General features: G+C 57.6%; 2 protein-coding genes across 3 annotated transcripts in view; both read left to right on the plus strand.

Annotated features, from left to right (window-relative positions):
• FXYD6 (FXYD domain containing ion transport regulator 6) overlaps nucleotides 1-1,469 on the plus strand; it is a 30,684-nt gene extending 29,215 nt beyond the window's left edge. For both annotated transcript variants that reach the window (XM_077777422.1, XM_077777423.1), the window contains exon 8: nucleotides 202-1,469. The gene's annotated coding sequence lies outside the window, so the exon portion shown is untranslated. The remainder of the gene's footprint in view (nucleotides 1-201) is intronic.
• An 11,251-nt stretch (nucleotides 1,470-12,720) lies between these two features.
• Nucleotides 12,721-17,213, plus strand: FXYD2 (FXYD domain containing ion transport regulator 2). The gene is made up of 6 exons (XM_077777435.1): nucleotides 12,721-12,762; nucleotides 14,714-14,752; nucleotides 14,937-15,011; nucleotides 16,579-16,615; nucleotides 16,770-16,800; nucleotides 17,070-17,213. The coding sequence occupies exons 1-5, from the start codon at nucleotides 12,738-12,740 to the stop codon at nucleotides 16,792-16,794; spliced, it is 201 nt and encodes a 66-aa protein (XP_077633561.1). The 5' UTR covers nucleotides 12,721-12,737; the 3' UTR covers nucleotides 16,795-16,800; nucleotides 17,070-17,213.
• Nucleotides 17,214-21,533: the final 4,320 nt, after the last annotated feature.

Here is a 21,533-nt window from a genome sequence, read left to right on the forward strand (position 1 = left end):
ATTTCCCTGAGGGCCCCTCCCCCGCCCCACCCCCTCCCTCCCTTCCCCTGCATCTCATGAGCTTGGCGTGGGTCTCTTGCAAGTCTCAGGGGACACAGGCCATACGTTAAAGGCAGGGAGGGGCGCCTGGGTGGCTTAGTCGGTTAAGCGTCCGACTTTNGTGAGTTTTCATTTAAATTCTCTACCCCCTTTATCTTCCAGAACCTGAAAGGAGCTGCTTGAACCTTTAGACGCAGATGTTGATGCTTCAGAACCGGCCACTTGGGCAGCAGATCCTTCCCCGGGAGAAGCCAAGAATGTGTGTGTGTCCCCTGCCCCTCCCCGACCCCGGGAGCACCATCCTCGACTCACGACACTCCAGCCCGCCTCTCCCGCCCGCCGCCCGCCGTCTCGCCCACCTCCTGTGACGTGTCTGCGTGTTTGATGACTCTGTGGCTGCTTGTTTGTGGGTGGTGTTGTGTTTTAGTGACCCTGATTTGCTCTCCTGGGCGGGTGCTGAGCCTCGCCACCATCCGCCCCTCCCTGCCCCCCTGCGCCCTCACCCACACCATCTCCCACTCCTGGGGTGCGCTTTTCCCCCGAGAGACCATCCCTTCTCTTGATCCGGGGGTGGGTGTAGGGCGAGGGGGGCGTGGGTGGGGGGTCTCCAGTTGCCTCGGGACTCGGGAGGGTTTACATCACCTTCGTGATCGTTCTTCTTGGCCTCTCTTCACTTCATTTACAAGAACCTCGCTTCTGTATTCTAGTCCTGCCCCAGGTCTGCTCGGAGGGTCTCTGGGCAATTGGAGGTTGGTGGCAAGGAGCTGGCGAGCCCGGCTTTGCCTCCGGGCAGGCTGTGCCCCTTCCCCGCTCCTCTTCCTCCTGGGGCTTCCACCCCGGAGTCCCCGTCCGCCCTGCAGCATCGCAGAGCAGCCCGGGCCCAGGGCCCAGGGTTTCTACTCTGCCCCTGGGGAATGTGCCCCCTGCATATCTTCTCAGCAATAACCCCACGGGCTCTGAGCTCTGCTCCGCGCTCCTCCCTTCCCTCCTTCTGAGACTCCCAGCTGCAGCCCAGCTCTGCTGGACGGACTCCTGTCCCTGAATGAGGTCTCTGGCAGGCAGTGGCTGGGGGGTCTGCTCTGGTGGGGCCAGCAAAGCGGCGGGGAGACTCTGCCATGACCCACTGGTCAGGCAGCGGCGATGGCTCCCAGGCCCTCTGCTCCCCCTGTTGCTGGTTAGAGCGGCAGGTGCAGCGGCTAGAGGGCAGGTTAGAGACCCCCCAAGGGCAGGTCGGCACAGCCCTGCTGCAGAGGGAACTGCAAGAGGTCGAAGGTCACCCAGAAGGGGACATCCAAGCAGACCCCGCCCCTCCCATCCATCGTGTTCTTGGAATCTAACCAGACGTGCCCCTGTGACGGGCCCTCGCTGTCCTCCGTGTTGTGATCTATCCTCTCCACGACAAAAAGGAATAAAACACCATTTGTTTCCTAGTGGCTCTGAAGTGCTTTCCTTTGTGTAAGAGAGCTGGGGTGTGTGGCGCCGAAGGGGCTCTGTCCTTGGGCAGAGGGAGGAGGTAACAGCTGAAGAGGCAGCTGTGCAGGCCAGTGGCTTTGCCGCTTAGCTCCTGCCCTCCCCCTCCCTCCAGGCCCTTCCCCCTCCCCCAGGCCCCCTCCTTTCCTCCCCCTGTCTCCCTCTGCTCCTGGGTCCCTGCGCCTGGGCTCTGCCGCATTGGGGGAACTGAACCTTATGCACGTCCTGCACAGAAGCAGAGAGCCACGGTGGCTTGACTGAGCACGTGCTAGCCTAGAACAAAAGGTTCTACCTTTCTGGTTAATTCTGGGGTCGCTACGTAAGGTCTTGGCAAAAAGGGTGTGGGGTCACCTGGGTTATGATCAAAGCCCTTACCCTTTCATCTTTCTCCAAACCCCAGTTCCTCCTCCTCTGTGAATCCTTACTAGACTTTGGGGAGAGTGAGTCCCTTGCTTCCTATGCTCCAGCCACCCTGGTTCTGGCCTTTATCTTCACATTTAGTGTTCCGTACCTCGCGTCAGAACTGTGGAGGTCAGGGGCCGCCCGGGGGCTCAGTCGGTTGAGTGTCCGACTTCTGCTCAGGTCATAACCTCACCGTCTGTGAGTTCGAGTCCCACATCGGGCTCTGTGCTAACAGCTCAGAGCCTGGAGGCTGCTTCAGATTCTGTGTCTCCCCCTCTCTCTGCCCCTCCCATGATCGTGCTCTCTCTCTCTCTGTCTCTCAATGATAAATAAACATTTAAAAAATTAAACTCAACTGTGGAGGTCAGGGGGCACCCGAGGGGCTCAGTCAGTTAAGCATCTGTTGATCTCAGCTCACGTCTTGAGCTCAGGGTCGTGGGTTCAAGCCCTGCATTGGGCTTCATGTCAAGCATGAAGCTTACTTAAAAAAAAATACAAAACTGTGGAGGCCAAGTGGATAGTGTCCACTTGTAAATTAGCTGTGGTGACATAACAGATGGCTTGTAGGGGCCAGGGGTCACCCACAGTGTCCTCCCAAAGACATTCTGATCCAGTCTTTGAAAAAGTACTGTTGGCCAAATAAACACAGGTGCAGGCTGATTCTCTGCGAGGCCGCTGCTGCCCGCCTCGTCTCTGTGAGCTTTGGTGCCTTCATCCAAGATGGCTCCCAGTGGGCAAAGACTGTGTCTTGTTCTAAGGTAAGAGCACCTGGAACACCTTCACGTCACACCCCCCAATCTTCAGAGTCTGTCTAGATTCTGTGAGTAGTTTAGACCTGCAGAATTGGCAGGTGCAGTTCCTCAGGGGCTCGGGGGTCCAGTCTGTGCATGGGCTAATGAGCATCATTTGTGGGCGCACTCACAGGTCAGGGGTTTACAAGGCTGGCAGCAGTTTCAGAGCTTGGCTGGATGAAGACCCTTTGAAGCCCCAGGCACACAAAAGACTGTGGGTACCTCCCCGCATTCGTTACTAAAAATAAAACCTTAAACTCTATGAGGAAGTGTAATGGGGGAGATTCTGATTTTTCTCATAGTAATCATGTGTAATCATGTTAATAACAGAGAACGATGTTATCAACTCTAGGATATATAGAAAATAGTTTTCCCTCCTTTGCGAAACTCTCAGCACTCACTTATCTCCCCCAACCCCCTGGATAACCCAGTCGTATTTCTGGGGTGGGTAGGATACTCACACGTTACAGAGTCTCTGGAATATTTGTGACCGGTCTAGGCCACAGGGCTGTGAAGTGGAGGGGCTAGGAGCCCAGCCGAGGCTGTCTGTGTGCAAAGCTCTCCCTGGCCCGCCATGCGGCCTCCTGCTGCCAGGGATTTATCGTCAAAATAATGGCGATATTATTATTTGTAACTGACTACATAAAGCAGTTCGTACCTCCAGCGCGTACACTTACCAACTCGGGGTGGATGATGTCACACAGATCGGCTCATTCAGAACTCACGGCACTACCTGACGCGGTCCTGATTTTACAGATGAGGGAGCTGTGGCTCGTTGGACTGGCCTGGGTTTGTGCTCTTAGGGGCAAAGCCAAGGTCCAAGCCCAGGCCCATCCAGCTCCAAGCCCGGCTCACTCTGTGCTGCCGAGGAAAGGGTTTGGACCCTTCAGGGGTTCAGGAGAAGAAGCAGAACTTGGTCTCACGTGAGGGAGTCCTTGGTTCCCATGGCCGTGATGATCCCAAACTGGAGTGGCTCTCCGTCTCTGGAGGTGCTCCAGACCCCCTGGGCAAAGCTGGTCTCTGAGAACCTGCCCAGGATGGCCTGATCGACCCAGGTCTAGGCTCCAACTGAGGACTTCATCCACTCCCGCACCCCACACAATGGATGATCCCCTTCTCCCTGTCTGATCTAGCACTGCAGGGCCAGGGAAGAAGAATCCAGCATCTGGGCACGAATTGCTGTTTAACGTGTGTCTTCCTTCTGGACCCACACTCTATGCTGGCAGGACTGTCCGTCTGTCCACTTAGCCCCCAAGGTAGGTGACTGATGTAATTTGGTTGGATATCAGAGCTATAACTTGGTTACATAGGAAAGTTGCCACGTTGAGCCATTTCCCGGAAGGGAATGCTGAGCCCTGGTCTCGGACAGTGACCTCAGGCATCCTGAACGCTTTACCTCCAGACTACTACCCCTCCCCATGAGTTCCACTCCAGAGACTTGCAAGTCTCTTTGCACGGAGGTGTTTGTGTTACTTAACACCACATAAAAATAGGTCAATCTGCCTACCGGTCCCCTGGGCGGCGGCCCTCCCTAGCATTCTGGGGTTTTTTTTTGCAGGTTGTGGATTGGAACTTGCCAAATTGTTCTTGGAAGAGAGTCAGAGGCAGAGTGCAAGCAGCAGGGAGGGTGGGGTGGGCGAGGGTGTTGCCGCGCTGAAGCGCACGTCAAGGTCACTGGGGATCTTTCTCTCCTTCCTCTGCAGGGAGGGCTGGGCCCCCCCTCCCCACCCTGGGGATTAGGGACTGGCAGGGGCGGCTGCGTAAAGCCAGGGTGGGGTGGCCGTCCAGCTCTATCTGGTTCACCCCACCTCGCCCCCGGCTGCTCTGCCTCACCTTGGACCCAGTAGGAGAGAGTGAGAGAGAGAGATCAGGTGTGTTTGCCTGAGCCAGGGGAGGGACTTTGGAAATACCTGTCTCCAGGCCACGAAGAGGAAGAATGTCACCTCTCACCATTAGTGTGATTCATTGCTGTCACAGCTGAACTCCAGGGGGGCAGAGTCAGCCGGCCCAAGCCAAACGGCTGTTGATTCCATGGAGCTGGCGCCGGCCCTGTGCCCGCTTGCACAATAATGGGGCACCTGCCAGGGCGGTGATGGAGAGCAGGTGATGCTGGATGGGATGTCATGGACTGACTGGGGCTGGTTGGGGCTGCTGCGGGCAGGGTCCCCTGCACCGTCCAGAGGAGGGGGATCCTGCCTCAGAGCCAGGCTTGGAGGCAGGCTGGTGGAGGAGAAGGAGGCTCAGGACATTCCCTGATATCCCCCGCTTCTCCCCAGCCGTGCGAGCTTAGGCAGACCGCAGCACCTCTGTCACTCTCTTTGCGAAATGAAGTCCTTCCTAGCCATAGGGTATGCTGGGCTCCGGTTATAACCCTGGGAAAGCCACTTAAGCCTCAGTTTCCTCACCTGTGCAATGGGTCCATTGGTCCCTTTCCTGTTCCCTTGCAAGGTCAAAGTGATACAAGGGCTTAAAAACACTTTGAAAGGTCTACATGTGGATATTATGTTATTAATATTTATATTATCATCCATTTCCTTATGCATCCTTTCTTTGATCACAGGGAGGCCCTTTTGTTAGCCCTGGGGTTGAGTTCTGACTTCCCTACGTGATGCTGCGGTTTCCTCTCCTGTTAGATGGGGGTCACAAAACCTGCTTGACTGAGTCATTGGAAGGAACAAAGCAGATCAAGGAGGCAAACTCTCCTTAGAACTATCGAGAATCATGAAGTGGACGGAACTGTTACTGACTGAGGATTTCTGGCCACCAGACTTCGAGAGGACACAGACATTTAACAGACACCTAGGCCAGACTCGGCTTTCTGTGCAGTAAATGACAAAGATGATTATAAAGCCAGCTATGAGCCATTCGGGTCATGCCAGTGTAATCCAGAAAGTTGTGGAGGAAAGGCAGGAGCAGAGAGGGTGGGCTTGCTCCTGGAGGTCTTCCTGGAGGTGGTGAGCCCAAAGCTATTTTATAGAAAGAAGGGGGAATGTGGTTATGAGGCGGCGAAGACTGCAGCTGGAGAGAATAGCCTCTATTCCAGTTCCAGCCCAGACTTGAGTTCTGAGAAAAGTCAAGAATGCATTTCTCTCCAGGGTGTTCACTGTGGGAGAGGTGGGTCAAACAGGTTTGCCCTTGTCACCAGCTGTAGAAACAGAAGAGGACGTCCCCATCCCCTGCCGGCTCGGCGAGCAGAAAGCTTTGGTGACCTTGACTCTCACAGTACATTGTCCTTTGGCAGTTCCCACGACCTGTGTGCCCCACGGCTCGGGTCATCTTGAAGCCAAGACTTAAGGAATGGGCCCTCCAGGACCCACCTCCCCCGGCCTCGCCTTATAAGACCCCAGTGACCCTGGCGTCTGCGGCTGCAGCTGGAGACGGGAACGAACATTCCTTGGGGTTTGGGGACTCCGGGCCGCACGGATGGGCCCTGGGAGCTGCCGCCTTCCCTGCCGAGGGGCCGGGCATGCCACGCAGCTGAAGACCGACCCCAGCCAGGAAACGGGGCTTCCTAGGGGCTGCTGGATTCTTCCAGCTGGGAGTTGTTAATGCCAGGAGAGCAGGCTGGGGACCAGAGGCCGGGGCCGCACACTCTGACGTGCGGCCCTAGACGTGCAGGGACAGTGGCGCTGGGGAACCCCGTGCCGGGAAGGCCGGTGGAGAGGGAGCCCCAGGCGGACAGTCTGGCATGTCGCCTCCTACCCTACCATCCCCAAAGTGACCCCCAGACTCCTGCCCTGAGACTGAAGATTCAGGGCACAGGCGGAAGGCTGCTTGGGGAAGACGGGGGAGGCTGAGGCACGGCGACCAAGGACAGTGTCCGACTGGGTGTGACACTAGAAAAGGGACCTGGGACTTGGAGCGACCTCTTCATACCTCCCAAAGATCGCTTTGATCTGCGGGGCTTGGGGGGGAAGCAGTGGATGGCTGGGTGGCTCTCTGGAATAATCGGACCGGGAGGGAGGCTATGAGGGGTCTTTACCTGCCCTGTAACCTTTCTGGGCCTCTCACCCCATTTGGCCCCATATCCCGAGAATGACAAAAAGTGCAGCCAGACCCCAACAGCGACCAGCAGTGCTGCGTAGGTGTCAGAAAGGGGCGGAAAGGAAGGCTGGGGGTCCTGGGTGGGTGGGGGGCTGGCAGAGAGGGTCAGCAGGGGGCGGTGCTCCGGAGCCTGCTTCAGAGCAGCGTGGCAGGGGACCGAGCCCAGGGCGGGGATCTCGGTGAGCGTGCTTGCCTCCTGGAAGGCCATCTCAGGTGAGGATAGTGACGTCGCCATTTATTAGGACCTTCTTTGGTCAGGCCTTTTACCCACATCACCTCAGTTCCTACAACAACCATGCAAGGTAGGTGCTACCATCCCATTTTACAGATGGAGAAGGAGACCCGGAGAGGTGACCTTCGCAGCAGCATCACAGGCTCCACAGTGAAGCGTCGGGATGCGAAGGGGCTGGAGTGTGGCTCGCACACCGGCCGCAGGCCGAAGGAGCCGGGGGCTCCCTGATGAAGGGCGGGGTGTCTCTGAGACAGGGGCTCCCTTGTCCCCAGCGTCAGCCGGGCCGATGACCTCAGCTGGAGGTGGGCAGAGGCTTGAGGAAGGACTTGGGTGTGAGCGAGAGGGGGTGGACCTTCTTGACTCAGCCTCGGGCTTCCCCTGAAAGGAGAAGTAAACAGTCATCAAAACTGCCACAGGGCTCCGGCCAAGGGCTGGGGGTGGGGATCTCCCCAAGGGACGCAGGGGGAGCTGCTGGCGAGGGGCGTGCTGACCACCCACTGTCTCTCCGTGGGGGCAAACGAGCTCCTGCTGCCTCATATGGAGCGTTCGGTTTCAGGGAAAGAGGCTGCGGTAGGCAAGTTCGGGCCTGGCTGTGCCCCTAGAGAAATGATTTCACCTCTGGGACGTATTCATTCGCTGAACAAAACTAGGGGTCCGCCACGTGCTAGGTCTGTTCTAGGCACTGGGAATCTACGAAAATCCTTGCTCCCCTGGAACCTGAGCTTTAGTTGGAAGAAAGACAAGAAAAAGATGAGGAAAAATGATAACTTACCAAATATGGTAAGTGTCAGAGAGAAACAAAACAAAAACTAAGAAGGGATTTGAGATGTTGCAGAGAGTAGGTATGAAATTTTATTTTTTAATTTATATTTATTTTATTTTACCTTATTTTAAGTTTTACTTATTTTGAGAAAGAGAGAAAGAGAGAGAGAGAGCATGAGCAGAGGAGGGGCAGAGAGAGGGAGAGAGAGAATCCCAAGCAGGCTCCACACTGTCAAGGTGGAGCCTGACTCAGGGCTCAAACTCACAAACCATGAGATTGTGACCTGAGCCAAAATCAAGAGTTGGATGCTTAACTGACGGAGCCACTCAGGTGCCCCTCAAAGTGTGAAATTTTAGATTGGGATGTCAGGAAGGATCTTCTGAGTCAATCTATGAAGAAAGATGTGAGCAAGGTTAGCCTGAAGTTCTCTGGAGCAAGAGTGTTCAGGAAGCGGGAATAGTGGGTGCAAAGGTCCTGAGGTAGGAGCACGCCTGGAGGGTTAGGAGACCATCAAGGAGACTGGTATGGCTGGAGCAGAGAAAAAAAGGCAGGAAAGTTTGAGACAAGGTTAAAGAGGTCATTAGGGCCAGATTAAGAAGTGCTGTGAAAGAAAGGAGTTTGGTTTATATCCTGAGCCCTCAGCGGGTAGGAGAGCGAACTCTTTGTAAGTGACGGGAGTGGTTAGGATGACTGGAGGTTCTCTTCAGCTAGCCGGTGCATGACACAGGGTCCCCATTTGGGACCGAGATACCCTCCTTCTCAGAATTAGGGGCCGGTAGATAACACAGAGTGTGTCTATGTGTGTGTTTGGGGGAGGGTGGGACAGGAGTCCCGGCTGAGATCTTCTCTGCTCGGAACCGCTGGGATGTTTGGTCCAGGGAGCCTCTGAAATGTCATCGAGCCCTGAGATGCATGAGCCTCTCAAAGTGCCCAGCTTGGGGAACCCACGCTCGGCAGCCCTGAGCTGTCTGTGCAGGTTTCCACTTGAGAACACGTGCCAGGGCCTGGTGGTGGGAGCAGCTCGTTCACGCCCCTCCAGGCCCGCCGATCTCCGTGTCTGGAGGGCCTTCCGGCTTGGAGGTGGCTCTCTGGTGGGGAGGGTCATTAGTGGTCCCCTCGGGGCAGGAGATACTGCTAAGGAGGGACAGAGAGGCAAGGTGGCCTCCGCCTGGAGCCAGAGACCAGAGACGGGGGCCAGAAGCAGCACCCCCAAACCCTGCTTTTCCGTGTCCCTTCTGGGGTGGCCGAGGAGGGTGTCCTAGAAGTAACCCAGGGAGATCCTGTGTTCCCAGGTGAGCCCCGCCCAGACTGCTTGTCGTGACCTTGCTCCAGGCCGTCAGAGGCCCCAGCGGGCCAGGGAACAGGGACTTGGTTGAGCCAACTCGGGGGAAGGGCTGGCGCTTCCCTGTATCTCCGGTGTCGGCTCCTGGCTCCTGTGGGGACAGGCCCCTGCATCTCCCCGGGACCAGAGGTGCCGGCTTCCGGCCATTCCCCGCTGGCATCAGCCAGCGGCCCCCCAGAGGCCTCATTAGGCTGCTGGTGGCTCCGGCTGGGCCGCTGAGGTGTGGCGGGCAGGTCTGACATCATAGCCCGTGGAAGCCCCAGGGGGCTATGAGAGGGGTCCCTGCTGAGGAAGGCGAGGCTGCCATGGAGCCGCTCTGCCGGCCCCGGGCCCCCAGCTGCCTCCCTCCTCTGCTCTACTGCCTTACGGACCCGGGAGGCTCAGCTGGTGCCCGGTCCTCCTCCCTGCCCCACCCAGGGCCGCTTCGGAGGGCGGCTGCCATTCTGTCCCATCTCAGCTGCAGAAAGGGGCCGGGTGTGCCCTAGGCACGACTGGACCGGAGAACGGAGGCACAGCTGAGCGGAGGCACTCGGGGACCCACAAATGGCCCTCGATCACCCCTAGGGCGGCCTTTGCAGGGAGCTCTCCCCTGGGCACACAGGGGCCGGTGGCTGTGGCTGGCATCTTCCCCCTGGATCCCTGCCCCAGCCCGCCCCAAGGGCTCCCCTGCCAGCCCCTCCTCCTCGACTCTGTCTCTTCCTGCCTGTGGGCTTGGGCTCCGCTGGGGTGTGGGGAGGGAGGGCTGCACTTTCCATCCCGGCCCTTGGCGACCAGTACCTCACTGCTCTCTCCCACCGAGGACACAGCCAGCAGCTCCTGCCATGGACAGGTGGTACCTGGGTGAGTCCCTTCGACCCCATGCCTCCCACCTGCTCAGACTCGGATCTATGTGTCTGTCTCATCACATTCGGGTGCACCCACCTGCCCCCGGAAGTGCAGGGAAAACAGAAGCAAGGGCAGCTCAAGGTGGAGTCCTGAGAGCCTGGCGATCTCTGCTCTGAGCATCTTTGGCGGCAGGAGCTAGGAAGACAGCTTGTCCAAAAGCCTCCTTTTCTGTCTGTCTGTCTATCCACCTGCAGGAATTCTATTTATTTTTTATAATCTTTTTAATGTTTTATTTATTCTTGAGAGAGACAGAGACAGAGCACGAGTGGGGGAGGGGCAGAGCGAGAGGGGGACAGTAGGCTCCAGGTTCTGAGCTGTCAGCACAGAGCCAGACGCGAGGCTCGAACTCACAAGCCATGAGATCACAGCCTGAGCCTAAGTCGGATGCTTTACAGACTGAGCCGCCCAGGCGGCCGCATCTGCAGGAATTCTAAAGCCAGGCTGCTGGGTTCAAATCTTGTTTTCCCCACTTCCTAGCTGCCTGCCCTCTGGCAAGTTATTAAACTTCTCTGTGTCTCAGTTTCCTCATCTATAAAATGGGGATGATGATAATACCCCCCTGACGTCAGAGTTGTTGTGATGATTATGTGACTTAGGTTTTGTTATTTGCTTACAACAGGGCGTTGCACAGAGTTAAAAATGCAGATAACCACTTGTTTTTACAATTTCCCCTTTTGTCTAAAACCATCTCTCCCTCTTTCTTCTATATCTCTCTCTCTATCTCCTATCTATCATCTATCTATCTATCTATCTATCTATCTATCTATCTATCTATATCTATCTATCATCTATCTAAACTTTCCACCTATTTTTTTTTTTACCCCTTATTCAGGATGGAATCGCAGTACAGAGACAGACAAAATGCACTAAGATACCAAGAGCCTGTGTAGTCAGGGACACAGTGGAAGAGTGACAGTAGCTTTGAGAGCCCAGCCTTGGGGATCTGGCTTTCTAGCCCTGGTTTTGTTACAAATGGGGTTTCTGTTAAATCCTTTAACCTCCATGCCCTCAGTCTTCTCGGTCTGCCCAGCGGGGCTCATGGCACCTCCCTGGCCACCTCCAGGGGCCATTTCAAGGAGCAAATGATCAGCCTCAGTTTCTTCATCTGTAGGATGGAGCCACCACGGATTCAGTGGGACGGTGCATGTAAAGAGCCTGACGCACGGTCAGCCCCTACCGAGCAGGAGCTGTGTTGTTATGTGCTCATGAATATTCATCGCTCGGCTCTGGGAGCAGAAGACTGCTGATGGGGGTCAGGGCTCCTGGGCTGGGAGGTCGGTCATGTCGTTCTCTCTCCATCTCACCCCATGCTAATTTTCACTGCAGGGTGGTTGGCTTTCCTGTGTCCAACAGTTAACATTCAACAAAATGTTAATGTCCTTTATTTCTCCAGTCGACACAATACAACAGTAACAATAGAGACTCGTGCTGTGTATCCGGCCCTGTGCCCTGCTCTCTACATGCACTTTCTCCCTTTCTCTTCACAACAAATCCCTCGGGTAGGGAATAGTCCCATTTTACGGATGAGAGGACTGAGGCACAGAGAGGTCCAGTAACTCGACAGGGGCCATTTACTTAGCAGGTGGAGGAACCAGGAAATGGACGCAAACTTTGATTCCCCTACAGCCGCTCCAGAAGGATTAACAGATGGGCTCTTTCCCTTTGGAAGGACCAGCCCCTTGTTGGTGGACACGACTGTGAGATTTGGCCCCTTGGCTACTGCGGACCATCAGCCTCTTCTGGAGGCCAGTTCAATGGACTAGAACTCAGCCAGGAGTATGAACACCCAGGGAGGGCCCAGCCCTGGGGTCCTTGAGGTGCAGGAGGCCGCCGCAGAGGGGTGGGGAAGCACCTGACCCCTGAAGCCCCAGGACTGCCTGTCTTTCTCCACTTTGCCCCTCACTGGCTGTGTGCCCTTGGGCCAGGGCCTTACCCTCTCTGTGCCTCAGCCGCCTCCTCTGTAAAATGGGAACTAACACAAGGCACAAGGAAATAATAGTGAGGAAATAGCTTTGTAGATGATGAAGGCAAGGCTGGACTTGGCCCCTTCCTTGAAGGAGATGATGGTGCAGCCCTGGGCAGCTGGCTTGGGGACACCCGGATTGTAGAAGGAAAACGCCAGAGGCCGCAGGAAGAGAGAGCTCCGTGAGGGGTGACTGGGGCCTCCCTGGCTGAGGTGTGAGCTGCTAGGGGCAGCCTCGGTGGGTGAAGGAAAGGCAGGCTGGGGTGCGAACGTGCCTGGTGGGCTCCGCGCGGGCCTTGAGGGGGGAGGCGGCAGGCACCTGCAACCAGCTCAGCGGAGCCCTGAGCGCCGGGTAAGAAACAGCAGCCGCAACAGTGATCTCCATGGTGGCTGGTGAGGCTGCTGGGGTTGGGGCCTCCGAGGGCCCCTACACTGTCCCCTGAGCTGTGGGACACACTGAACACAACTTAGAAAGCGCTTCCCCGCTGCCCCAGCCCCAGCCACGCCATCTCCCGCTGGTGGAAGAACACTGGCCTTCCTCTCCCCGGCGCTTCTCTGGAAATTTCCTTTGGGAGGATGTGGAAGCCCAGCCAGCCCCTCCTTGCCCTGCCTGCCCCCTCGCCCCCTCGTGCCTCCGAGGGAGCCCTCTGCTCGCACCAGGGCTTCTCTTGTGACCAGGGTAAATATTACCTGGCACTGTTAATGTTTAATGCCCCCACCTCGCCCCTGGCCACCCCACGGCCAGGCAGTGTCCCCTAAGCGGAGGCCGAAGAGGGCGGTGGAGACCAGCCCAGGCCACTGGGGAGATGACAGGGCTGTCGACCGACGACGGTGAGTGTGTGCGAATGTGTGGGAAGCAGGCGGCCGTCTCTCCTTGGCCCACCTTTGGAGGGATGAGCTGCACCCTGACCCCCCGCCTCACCTTCCATAGTCCCCAGCCCCTCCCCCACCCTCGCCAGCCTCCTACAAGGATTTTTTAACAATTGCTTTGGAAAGAGGATCCTGCGGGGCGCCTGGGTGGCTTAGTCGGTTAAGCGTCCGACTTTCGCTCAGGTCATNACGCATCTGTCGGGACTATCTAAGCTCAGAGTGGGAGGCGGAGGGGGTCAGGCTGGCTTTGAGAGCCCTCCCACATTTGGGACTCCCCTAGAAGGATCCTGTGATGGGGGTGCCTCAGGCCCGGAGGCTAATAGGGGCCTTTGTTGACCACGGTGGGCTTTGAGCCAGACCTAGAAAAGATGAGNCTGACCCCTCCTGGCCGGGGAGGCTGCACTGGGGACAAGTGGGCTCGCCAGGCCCCAAAGCCCCACCATGACCCCGGGCACGGTTCAGCACAACACCGGAGGTGCCGCCTTGCGCCTCCCTTCTACCTCGCGCACGGCTTCCTTGTGCCAAGAAGGGGCTTGAGCAGGACAGGACAGCGCGTCCCCCTGAACTCCTGCCAGGCGCCCTCCGGCTGCCCAAAGACAAGTGTGCTCAGTGTCCAGGGGTTGGGGGCAGAGCTGTGTCCCCTCGGGTGGGAAACACCACAGGAGGCAAGGAGCCGGACCACACTTGACCTTGAAATGTCTTGTTCCTTCTAACCATCCGAGCGGCAATGTAGCAAAGGGGTTAAGCACCTAGATTCTTAGCAACCTCCTGCCTGGGTTCAAATCCAAGCTCTCCCCTTTATGGCGTGTAATGTGACCCCTGTGTATTTCTGTCTTCTTATGGACTATTCTGGAATAACATTAATGCTTCATAGGGTTTTTATTTATTTATATCTAATAATGTATTTCTTTTTTATAATTTACATCCAGGTTAGTTAGCATATGGTGCAACAATGATTTCAGGAGTAGATTCCTTAAGCCCCTTACCCATTAGCCAACCCCCCCCCAGCCCCTCCAGCAACCCTCTGTCCTTTATAGTTAAGAGTCGCTTATGTTTTGCCTCCTCCCTGTTTTTGTATTATTTTTGCTTCCCTTCCCATTTTTAATTTTTTTTAATGTTTATTTTTGAGAAAGAGAGAGAGACAGAGAGAGTTTGAGCAGAGGAAGAGTGGAGACAGAGGGAGACACAGAATAGCAGGCTCCAGGCTCTGAGCTGTCAGCACAGAGCCCAACGCAGGGCTCGAACTCACAAACTGCGAGATCATGACCTGAGCCAAAGTCAGAAGCTTAACCGACTGAGACACTCATACACGCTTCATAGGATTGTTTGGTGGCTAAATGAGCTAAAGTTCTGTTAGCCTTAGCCTGGCATGTGGCAAACACTATATATTAATGTTTCTTCAAAGAATTTGCTTCCCGTTGAGGACAGAAGCATAAAAGAGAAAAACCTAGAAACTTGAGTTCAAGACCTAGTTCTGCTTCGAACTTTCGTGGGGACTTAAAACAAGTCTCCATACCGGGCCTCGGTTTTTCCCTTCCGCTCAGTGAATGCTGACGGCCTCTCCGTTCGCTGCACAAATGTTTGCTAGGCGCTTGCTAGTCACGTGGAGAGAGGCTGCTGGGGAGTCTCATGGGCGATGTCTCCCTCGACCTTGGTCACTACCGTAGGAAGCCAGGACAGGAAAGAGCTACCCCCACCCCCGTTTCCAGAGGCCCCCACCGGCAGCACAGAGCTCTGCTTTGGATGCTGGGTGTTTGGTCCCAAGGTGACGATCTGGAGCAGCCTAGGACAGATGTCCCCGCTGGCAGTGGCGTTCACAGCCCCACCGGCCTCCCACGTGGACATGGGATGGGAAGGATGGGAATTCCACTGCTTCACGACCGGCTTACCTGGCCTCCGGCTCTCTCTGCAGGTGGCAGCCCCAAGGGGGACGTGGACCCATTCTACTACGGTAGGCCTGGTGGGCCCTCCTCCCCCACCCTTCCGGCCACCACCCACAGACACCTGGTTCCCGGCCTGCCCCACTTATGTGTCCCCATCCACCCCTGTTAGCATGGGGCTGCTGCAGGGTGGGCTGTGGGGGCGGGGGAGGTGCGGGGCGGCCCGGCCCACCTCCCGGCCCTCTCCTTCCTCAGACTACGAGACCGTCCGGAACGGAGGCCTGATCTTTGCCGCCCTGGCCTTTGTCGTGGGGCTCATCATCATCCTCAGTGAGTGGGGCTGGCCTCATGCTGGGAGGGGCTGCTGCGTGGGGCCTCATCTCTTCTCAAAGCCGCTGGGCCCTTGTTCCCCAGGTGGGGAAGCCCTCTCACTCCCTTCCCAGATCCCAGAAGGGAAGGGAGTCTCTCCGCTCCCCTCCATTCCCCCATGCAGGACGTGGGAGCTGACGGACACCATGATGGACAGAGGNCAGAGTAGAGTTCCCGTTTCCTCACGTGCGCCCTCTGGTGGCCAGTGGAGGAGCAGCTGAATGGGAGAGCAGGCTGGTCCAGCCTGGAACCCTCCAGTGCACATGGGGTTCGAGGGGGAGGGAACCAATCTCCAGGGGACGCCTCCCTTGGCCAGATCTGGTCCCTTTCCTTTCTTGGCATGAGCTACATCTCAGTCCATTTATCTAAAAAAAATTTTTAATGTTTATTTATTTTTGAGAGAGACAGAGTGTGAGCAGGGGAGGGGCAGAGAGAAAGGGAGACACAGAATCAGAAGCAGGCTCCGGGCTCTGGGCTGTCAGCACAGAGCCCGACGCAGGGCTCGAACCCACAAACTGTGAGGTCATGACCTGAGCTGAAGTCGGATGCTTAACCCACTGAGCCACCCAGGCGCCCCCATCTCAGTCCATTTAATCCTCTCAGCAACACAGAGGGATGGTCAAGACTCTCGCATTTTCCAGATGCAAACCACCCACTCTGGCAGGTGCAGCCGTTTGCTCTGGGCTCCACAGCCGATCAGAAGCAGAGCTGGGTTCAGCTGCCCCCTCCCCACCTTGCTGGAAGGCAAATGCAGCTGGGAGCCAGAGGCATCAGGGCCCACTGCTAGTTTACCACGGATCCCCAACTCCCTGGGCCTCAGTTTGCTCATCTGTCAAATAGGGATGATCCCAACTACCTTATAAAGTCAGGGCTAGCATCCAAAGACACGTCAGCCAAGAAAGCATTCAGACCTAGAGTGTTCTGGAGGAGAGAGGGGTCCTTGTATATCCCCTGGCCCCAGCCCCGCAGGCACACAGCAGGGGCTTACTAAATGCTTATTGACGTGTTTTGGTGCACCCAGAAGAAACACACACAGAAACACGACCAGTTTTGTGTCCTGGGATTCTAACACATCCGTGGTTGGTGCCATCCAGTCTGAAGGCTTCCGTCTGCAGGCACGGCTGGTTCTGGAAGTGTCTGCAAGTTTCTGGCGGTCAGCACTGTGGCGTGGTTGAGCACACGGCTGCAGGAGGCAGACAGCCTGAGCAGAGATCCTGGCTCTGACTTTACAGTTGTCCTCCAAGAGCTTACTGAGCAGCTACTGTGTGCCCAGCCCTGCGCTGCGGGCACCGCGGCGGCCCAGGCTCGACGACCGCTCTGGGCATGCTCAGTCTACCGTGGATTCACTGCAGTAAATGTTTGTTGACCGGCTGACTGAATGGCTCGGGCCCCTGAATGCTATGGCCCTGCCGTACGTAAAGAGAGAAATAGTCACCCGTGTCTCTGGCGGGCGGGAGGGAGAGAGGACAGAGAGGGTCTCCTGGGAAACAATAGGCTGATGGAAACTCGTCTCCTTTCTCTCCTCCAGGTAAAAGGCTCCGCTGCGGCGGCAAAAAGAAACACCGGTAGGTGACCCCCCAGGGTGACTGAGTGAGGCAGGGTCGCGGTGTGGAGGGACCGGAAGGAGNCTTCGAGGAGGGGTCCCCAGCCTTAGGGACCCCTAGACTCACCACCTCCTCCTCGGATCTCTGACCTGTCTTTTCCCCTCCCCCACCCCAGGCAAGTGGACGGAGATGAGCTGTGATGACGGGTAAGCCGGGGAGGGACAGGTGAGCGGGGCAGCCAGGGACGGCTGGGAAGAGATACGGAAGAGCTTCGGACTGGGCTGGGGGACTTTTAGGGCCTTCCTCCCACCAGCCGGGTGCTCTGCTACCTGGGTTCTCAAAGGACGGCCAAGCGCCTGGCGTGGCTTATGTGGCCGAGGGTGGCTGCGAAGAGAAAGGCAGATGAATAAGGAGTAAGAGAAAAAGCCCTACTTCTGCGCTCACTGCAGCCCGAATCCCGTCTTTGTCTTTTCAGAGTCTGCTGTGTGCTCATTGCACCGGGGCCGTTGGGAAGCCTTCCGTGAGCTGTAGACCTTTGTCCCCAGCGCCGCCAGGCCCTGGGCTGAAGGAAGCACCGGGCCCCAGGTGACCCCTGGGTGTGCCTGGCCTCCTCCCACCTCACGGCCGCCTCCTGTTAATAATAAAGCCAGCCTCAGAGACGGCGCCTTCCTGGCCGGCCTCGCTCCCTCCTTCGCCCCATCCCTGCTGTGACCGACTCGCCCTTCCAGGCTGGGGTGCGATACAGCCTGGCCTCTGCCGCTGTTCGCTGAACTTGCTCAGGTGCCCGTGCCTGTTACAGCAGGGAGTTTAGTGTCAGCACCTGCAGGCCCCTCCTTCCCTCCTGACCCCGTGGGCGGACGACTCAGCCTGCCTTCCCGACCCCAGGCACAGAGAGAGCCCGGAAGTCTGAAGGTCAAGGACACTTGGGTGCTGCTTGGGCCTCTGCCTCAGGCCCTGGAGGCCGCTCCTGGAGCTCTGCTGGGAGTTGGTGCGGACGTGCCCTGAGCCGCCTGTGACCACAGAGTGCCCCCTGCCAGCCCCCACGTGCACCAGCGTGCCGGGCCGGGGGGCCGGGTGTGGCCTTGGGCACGCTCTCTCCCCACCCGCCTCTCAACGTTGGTGCTAAGCTCAGGCCGCGCCCTTTCCACTCTTGGGACTTGGGGGCCCCTATCAGGCCTATTCTCATCTACCTATGGGGGTGCTACCTTGGTTAAGCCCAGGGCCGGGGAGTGGGCAGTGGGGGTGGGGCCCTTGGTACCCTTTCCTCCAGCCCCGTCCACTGTGGCAGACACCCACCCACGGACATCTTGAGCCAAGATGGTGCCAGCCTGCCTCTCCCACCAGTGCCGAGCCTCCTGATGCCCATGGCCTCCTTGCAGGGCAGCCAGATCCCCTCTGGCAGTTTCAGAAGGAGCCCGTCTTCTCTCTCCCCCTCTTCCCTACGGAAGGGAGGATGTGGCTGGATCATGACACCACCTAGTGTCCACCTCCCCATCAGGGTCTGTAAGCATGCCAGGGCGGGGAGGGGGGGATGGGCGGCGGAGCCCAGGCAGCAGCAAGTTCGTGGAGGTTAAAATGAACAGGGTGAGTCTGGGGGTCACAGGCAGGTAGGCCACCATTCCACGTGCAAATTAAGTCCTTTGTCTTCTTCCACGGCCCCCGGGCCCTGAAGACCACCACCCCTCACAGGATCCCAGAAGGTTTGAACACAGAAGTTCCTTGGAGAGCAAAATAGACAAGTTTCATTTTTCAGAAAGGGAAACTGAGGCCCGGGGAAAGGCGGTGACATGCACAGGTGACGCAGCCAGCCTGTGTCAGGACCAGAGCTAGAAGCCAGGTCCTCGGAGCCATTCCGGCTCTCTCCTCACTGACACTTGGGGGTGGCGGGCAGAGCCCCGACCCCTGTGGGCTTGGAGAACCCAGGGAAGAGAGAGAGGGGCTGGTGGGCGGTCACGGTCTGGGAGACCAGGAAAGCCTGGCGACTTACAACCCGGGGCCAAGGTCTTTGCAACCGTCTGCTTCCAACATGGGCTCCCCGAAGACAGGCGAGACGGGACAGGCCACGCCCCTAAGCCGAATTCAGGATCCACACACAAGGTGGAGCGTGCGCGGGAGAAGTGAACAGGATCTGGGGGAGGTCGGTCAGGGACACTTTCCACGGGAGGTCGGCTCCTGAAGCTTCTCCATGTGCCAAAGACAAACAGGAAGAGGGGGTGTTCCAGGTCTGTGGGCCACAGATATGGCTCACAAATATGAGCGGTGGCGAGGAGTTATATTTCTAGAATGTTCTATGCACAGGCCTCCAGGGTGCCTACTAGGAGGGGAATTCCAGCGGCTCCACAGGGTGCCCGGTGAACCGCTCTGCTCTCCACTCCTTACTGCAAGCCCCCCCCCCTTGTGAACCCAGAGGCTCCTTTGGGTCCCGGGTTACATGCCCCAGAGAGCCCAGGTGCTGTTCAGACACCCAGGACTCCCTCCAGAACCATTGGGTACAAATCTTGGCGTGGGGTCTGCGAAAACTGATGCATAATAAGCTCCCAGGTGGTTCTGGAGACTAATGAGGCTGAGACCCACGGATCCAAGAGACATTCTGATGAGGTCTGTGTCTTGTTCCCGGTCAGGGCCCTTGGGAACACTTCCCCTTCCCTCTCCACAAAGGTCACACAGACTGGGAGCTACTGAACCTTCACTTCACTTTGGGATTTCTCACAATTCAGATGCAGTTTGAGTCACAAAGAACAACCAAGCCTTGGAATGATTGGGTGAATTTACTCTTAATCACACAACCGCAGCGACAAAAACCGCCTTGTTTGAGGGGATGCAATTCCCATTATCACCACCAGAGAGAGCACGCGTCTCAGTCAAAACCTTCAAATTTGGGTTTTTCTAATTTTTAAAAATTTTTAAAAATTTATTTCTGAGAGAGAGAGAGAGAGAGAGACAGCGTGAGCAGGGGAGGGTCAGAGAGAGAGGGAGACGCAGAATCTGAAACAGGCTCCAGGCTCTGAGCTCTCAGCACAGAGCCCCATGCAGGACTCGAACCCATGAACTGCAAGATCATGACCTGAGCCAAAGTCGGATGCTTAACCAACTGAGCCACCCAGGCGCCCCCAAATTTGGCTTTTTCAGCTCTTGTCTTTCCAAGACAAGACAAGACAACTGTCCCCTTTGGGGACAGTTAGGTCCCCCTGAATGGTCTGCCCCGTGCCCTGTGTTTCCTGGGAAAGCTGGGAGCTCTTCTCATTCCGTTTGCACATTCATGGCTGTGGGTCTTGCCCTCTCACTCCTTCTGGAAGGCAGGGATCCGACATGGTCTTCCCCAGGGCTTGGGGGAACCACAAAGCCTCTAACCCCGTAGCTGGAGTTAATCAACGTCACGAGCAGGACCTGAGAGAGGCAGAGGCGCTGGGCACCCACCTCTCAACTTCAGCCCCAGAACTTCTGACTTAACTGTTGAGATGTTGCTAGCGTCTAACCCCACTCCCAGGTGAATGTGTCTGTGAACCGCGCTCCCAGCTGTGCCTCTGCAAGTTCCTGGCCTCGTAGGTGCTCACAGCCAGGGCGGTGAGGAGAGTGGGAGGCAGGAGGAACAGATACGGGGTGGACGCCAAGGGCCCAGGAAAACTTGACCTGCTTCCCCGCAGGCTGACATCGCCACCCTGCCCCAGAGGCAGCCTCGCCCCAGGGCATAAAAGCTGTGTGCTGACCTGGGATCCTAGGGCTGTGGGGTCTTCTCCCGGGCCTGCTCCACCCTGGCATTTCCCCGTGCACGGGCTGGGCATGAGGGCAGGGAGGGGCCGTAGTAGGGTGGTGAGCCCGGCCGCTCGTGTGGCCCCTGCCCCAGGCTGGAGCGCCAATGCCCGACCTCACCACCCAGCCTCTGCACGCTGGAGGCTGGGGTGGGGGCTGGGAAAGAGCCCAGGGTGGGGAGCGGCAGGGCATCCCCTTTGGGATCTGGCTAGGTGGCCTAGGTGGGCCCCCCTGCACTTGGCTTTCCCCTCGGAGGGACTGGAGGCTTGCACTGGATGGTCCCTGGATCCTACAGGCATTGATCTCCTTTCCAGAGTAAGGGTGCCCCTGGCATGGGCCTCTGGTGTTTCCAGACATTGGGAGACTCCCCTGCACCCCCAGCAACCCCATACACCCGCCCCTCCCGGGCTGATCAAGGAGGGGTGCTCTAAATAGCCCACCCTAAGCATGTACTCTGGTCCTATATCGGATCGAGTGGGGTCTCAGGCAGACAAGGTGGAGTGGGGGTAGCTGGCCTTGCTAAGAGGGCCCAGAGCAGAGAGGGGCGTTGAGTCCTCCCCAGGGGCTCCTCCTGCTCCTCCCAGCTCCTCCCAGCTCCAGGTGGGGCTGCTGCTGGAGAGATGAATGGCCTCCCTGTTGACCGGCGGGCCCCAGGCAGCTGAGCTCTGAGCTGCAATTCAGCAGAGACCTCCAGGGCGGCAGCGACGCGCCCCTTCTTCTCCGGCCGCCTGGCACACACTAGGCCTGGGGGAGAAGAGAGCCCAAGGCCGCAGCCGCTGGCATGGTGGGGAGTCCCCGGCTGGGAAGATGGATCAGGTAGGGCCTCGGAGTTGGGACAGCTTGGGAGAGCAGAACCGAGCCCCGGGCTAGCCTGTGAGAGCCAGACGCGCAGCCAGGTGACCCGGCCGTGGAAGGTCCCCCCTGCTCAGCCTCAGTGGCATCCCTCCCGCACGGGGGACGCTTCACATTGCTTGCAGTTGAGCGACTGAAGGCTTGGGAAGACATCCTTCCTAGAACTCGGAACCTCGGTGCTGAGGGCTTAGGGGAAACGGCAGGGGAGACCCGAGTGGGGGGCTCTCCCCACAGGTGCCGATGGGCGGCCTCGCACCTGGAGGGAGTGGCATGGGGGACGCAATTCCCGAGCTCTGATTTGGCATCTTATTTTCCCCTTTATTGGGCTGCCTGTTCT

This window comes from Crocuta crocuta, unplaced genomic scaffold, assembly GCF_008692635.1.
Source record: "Crocuta crocuta isolate KB4526 unplaced genomic scaffold, BGI_CrCroc_1.0 scaffold271, whole genome shotgun sequence".
Lineage (NCBI taxonomy): Eukaryota > Metazoa > Chordata > Mammalia > Carnivora > Hyaenidae > Crocuta > Crocuta crocuta.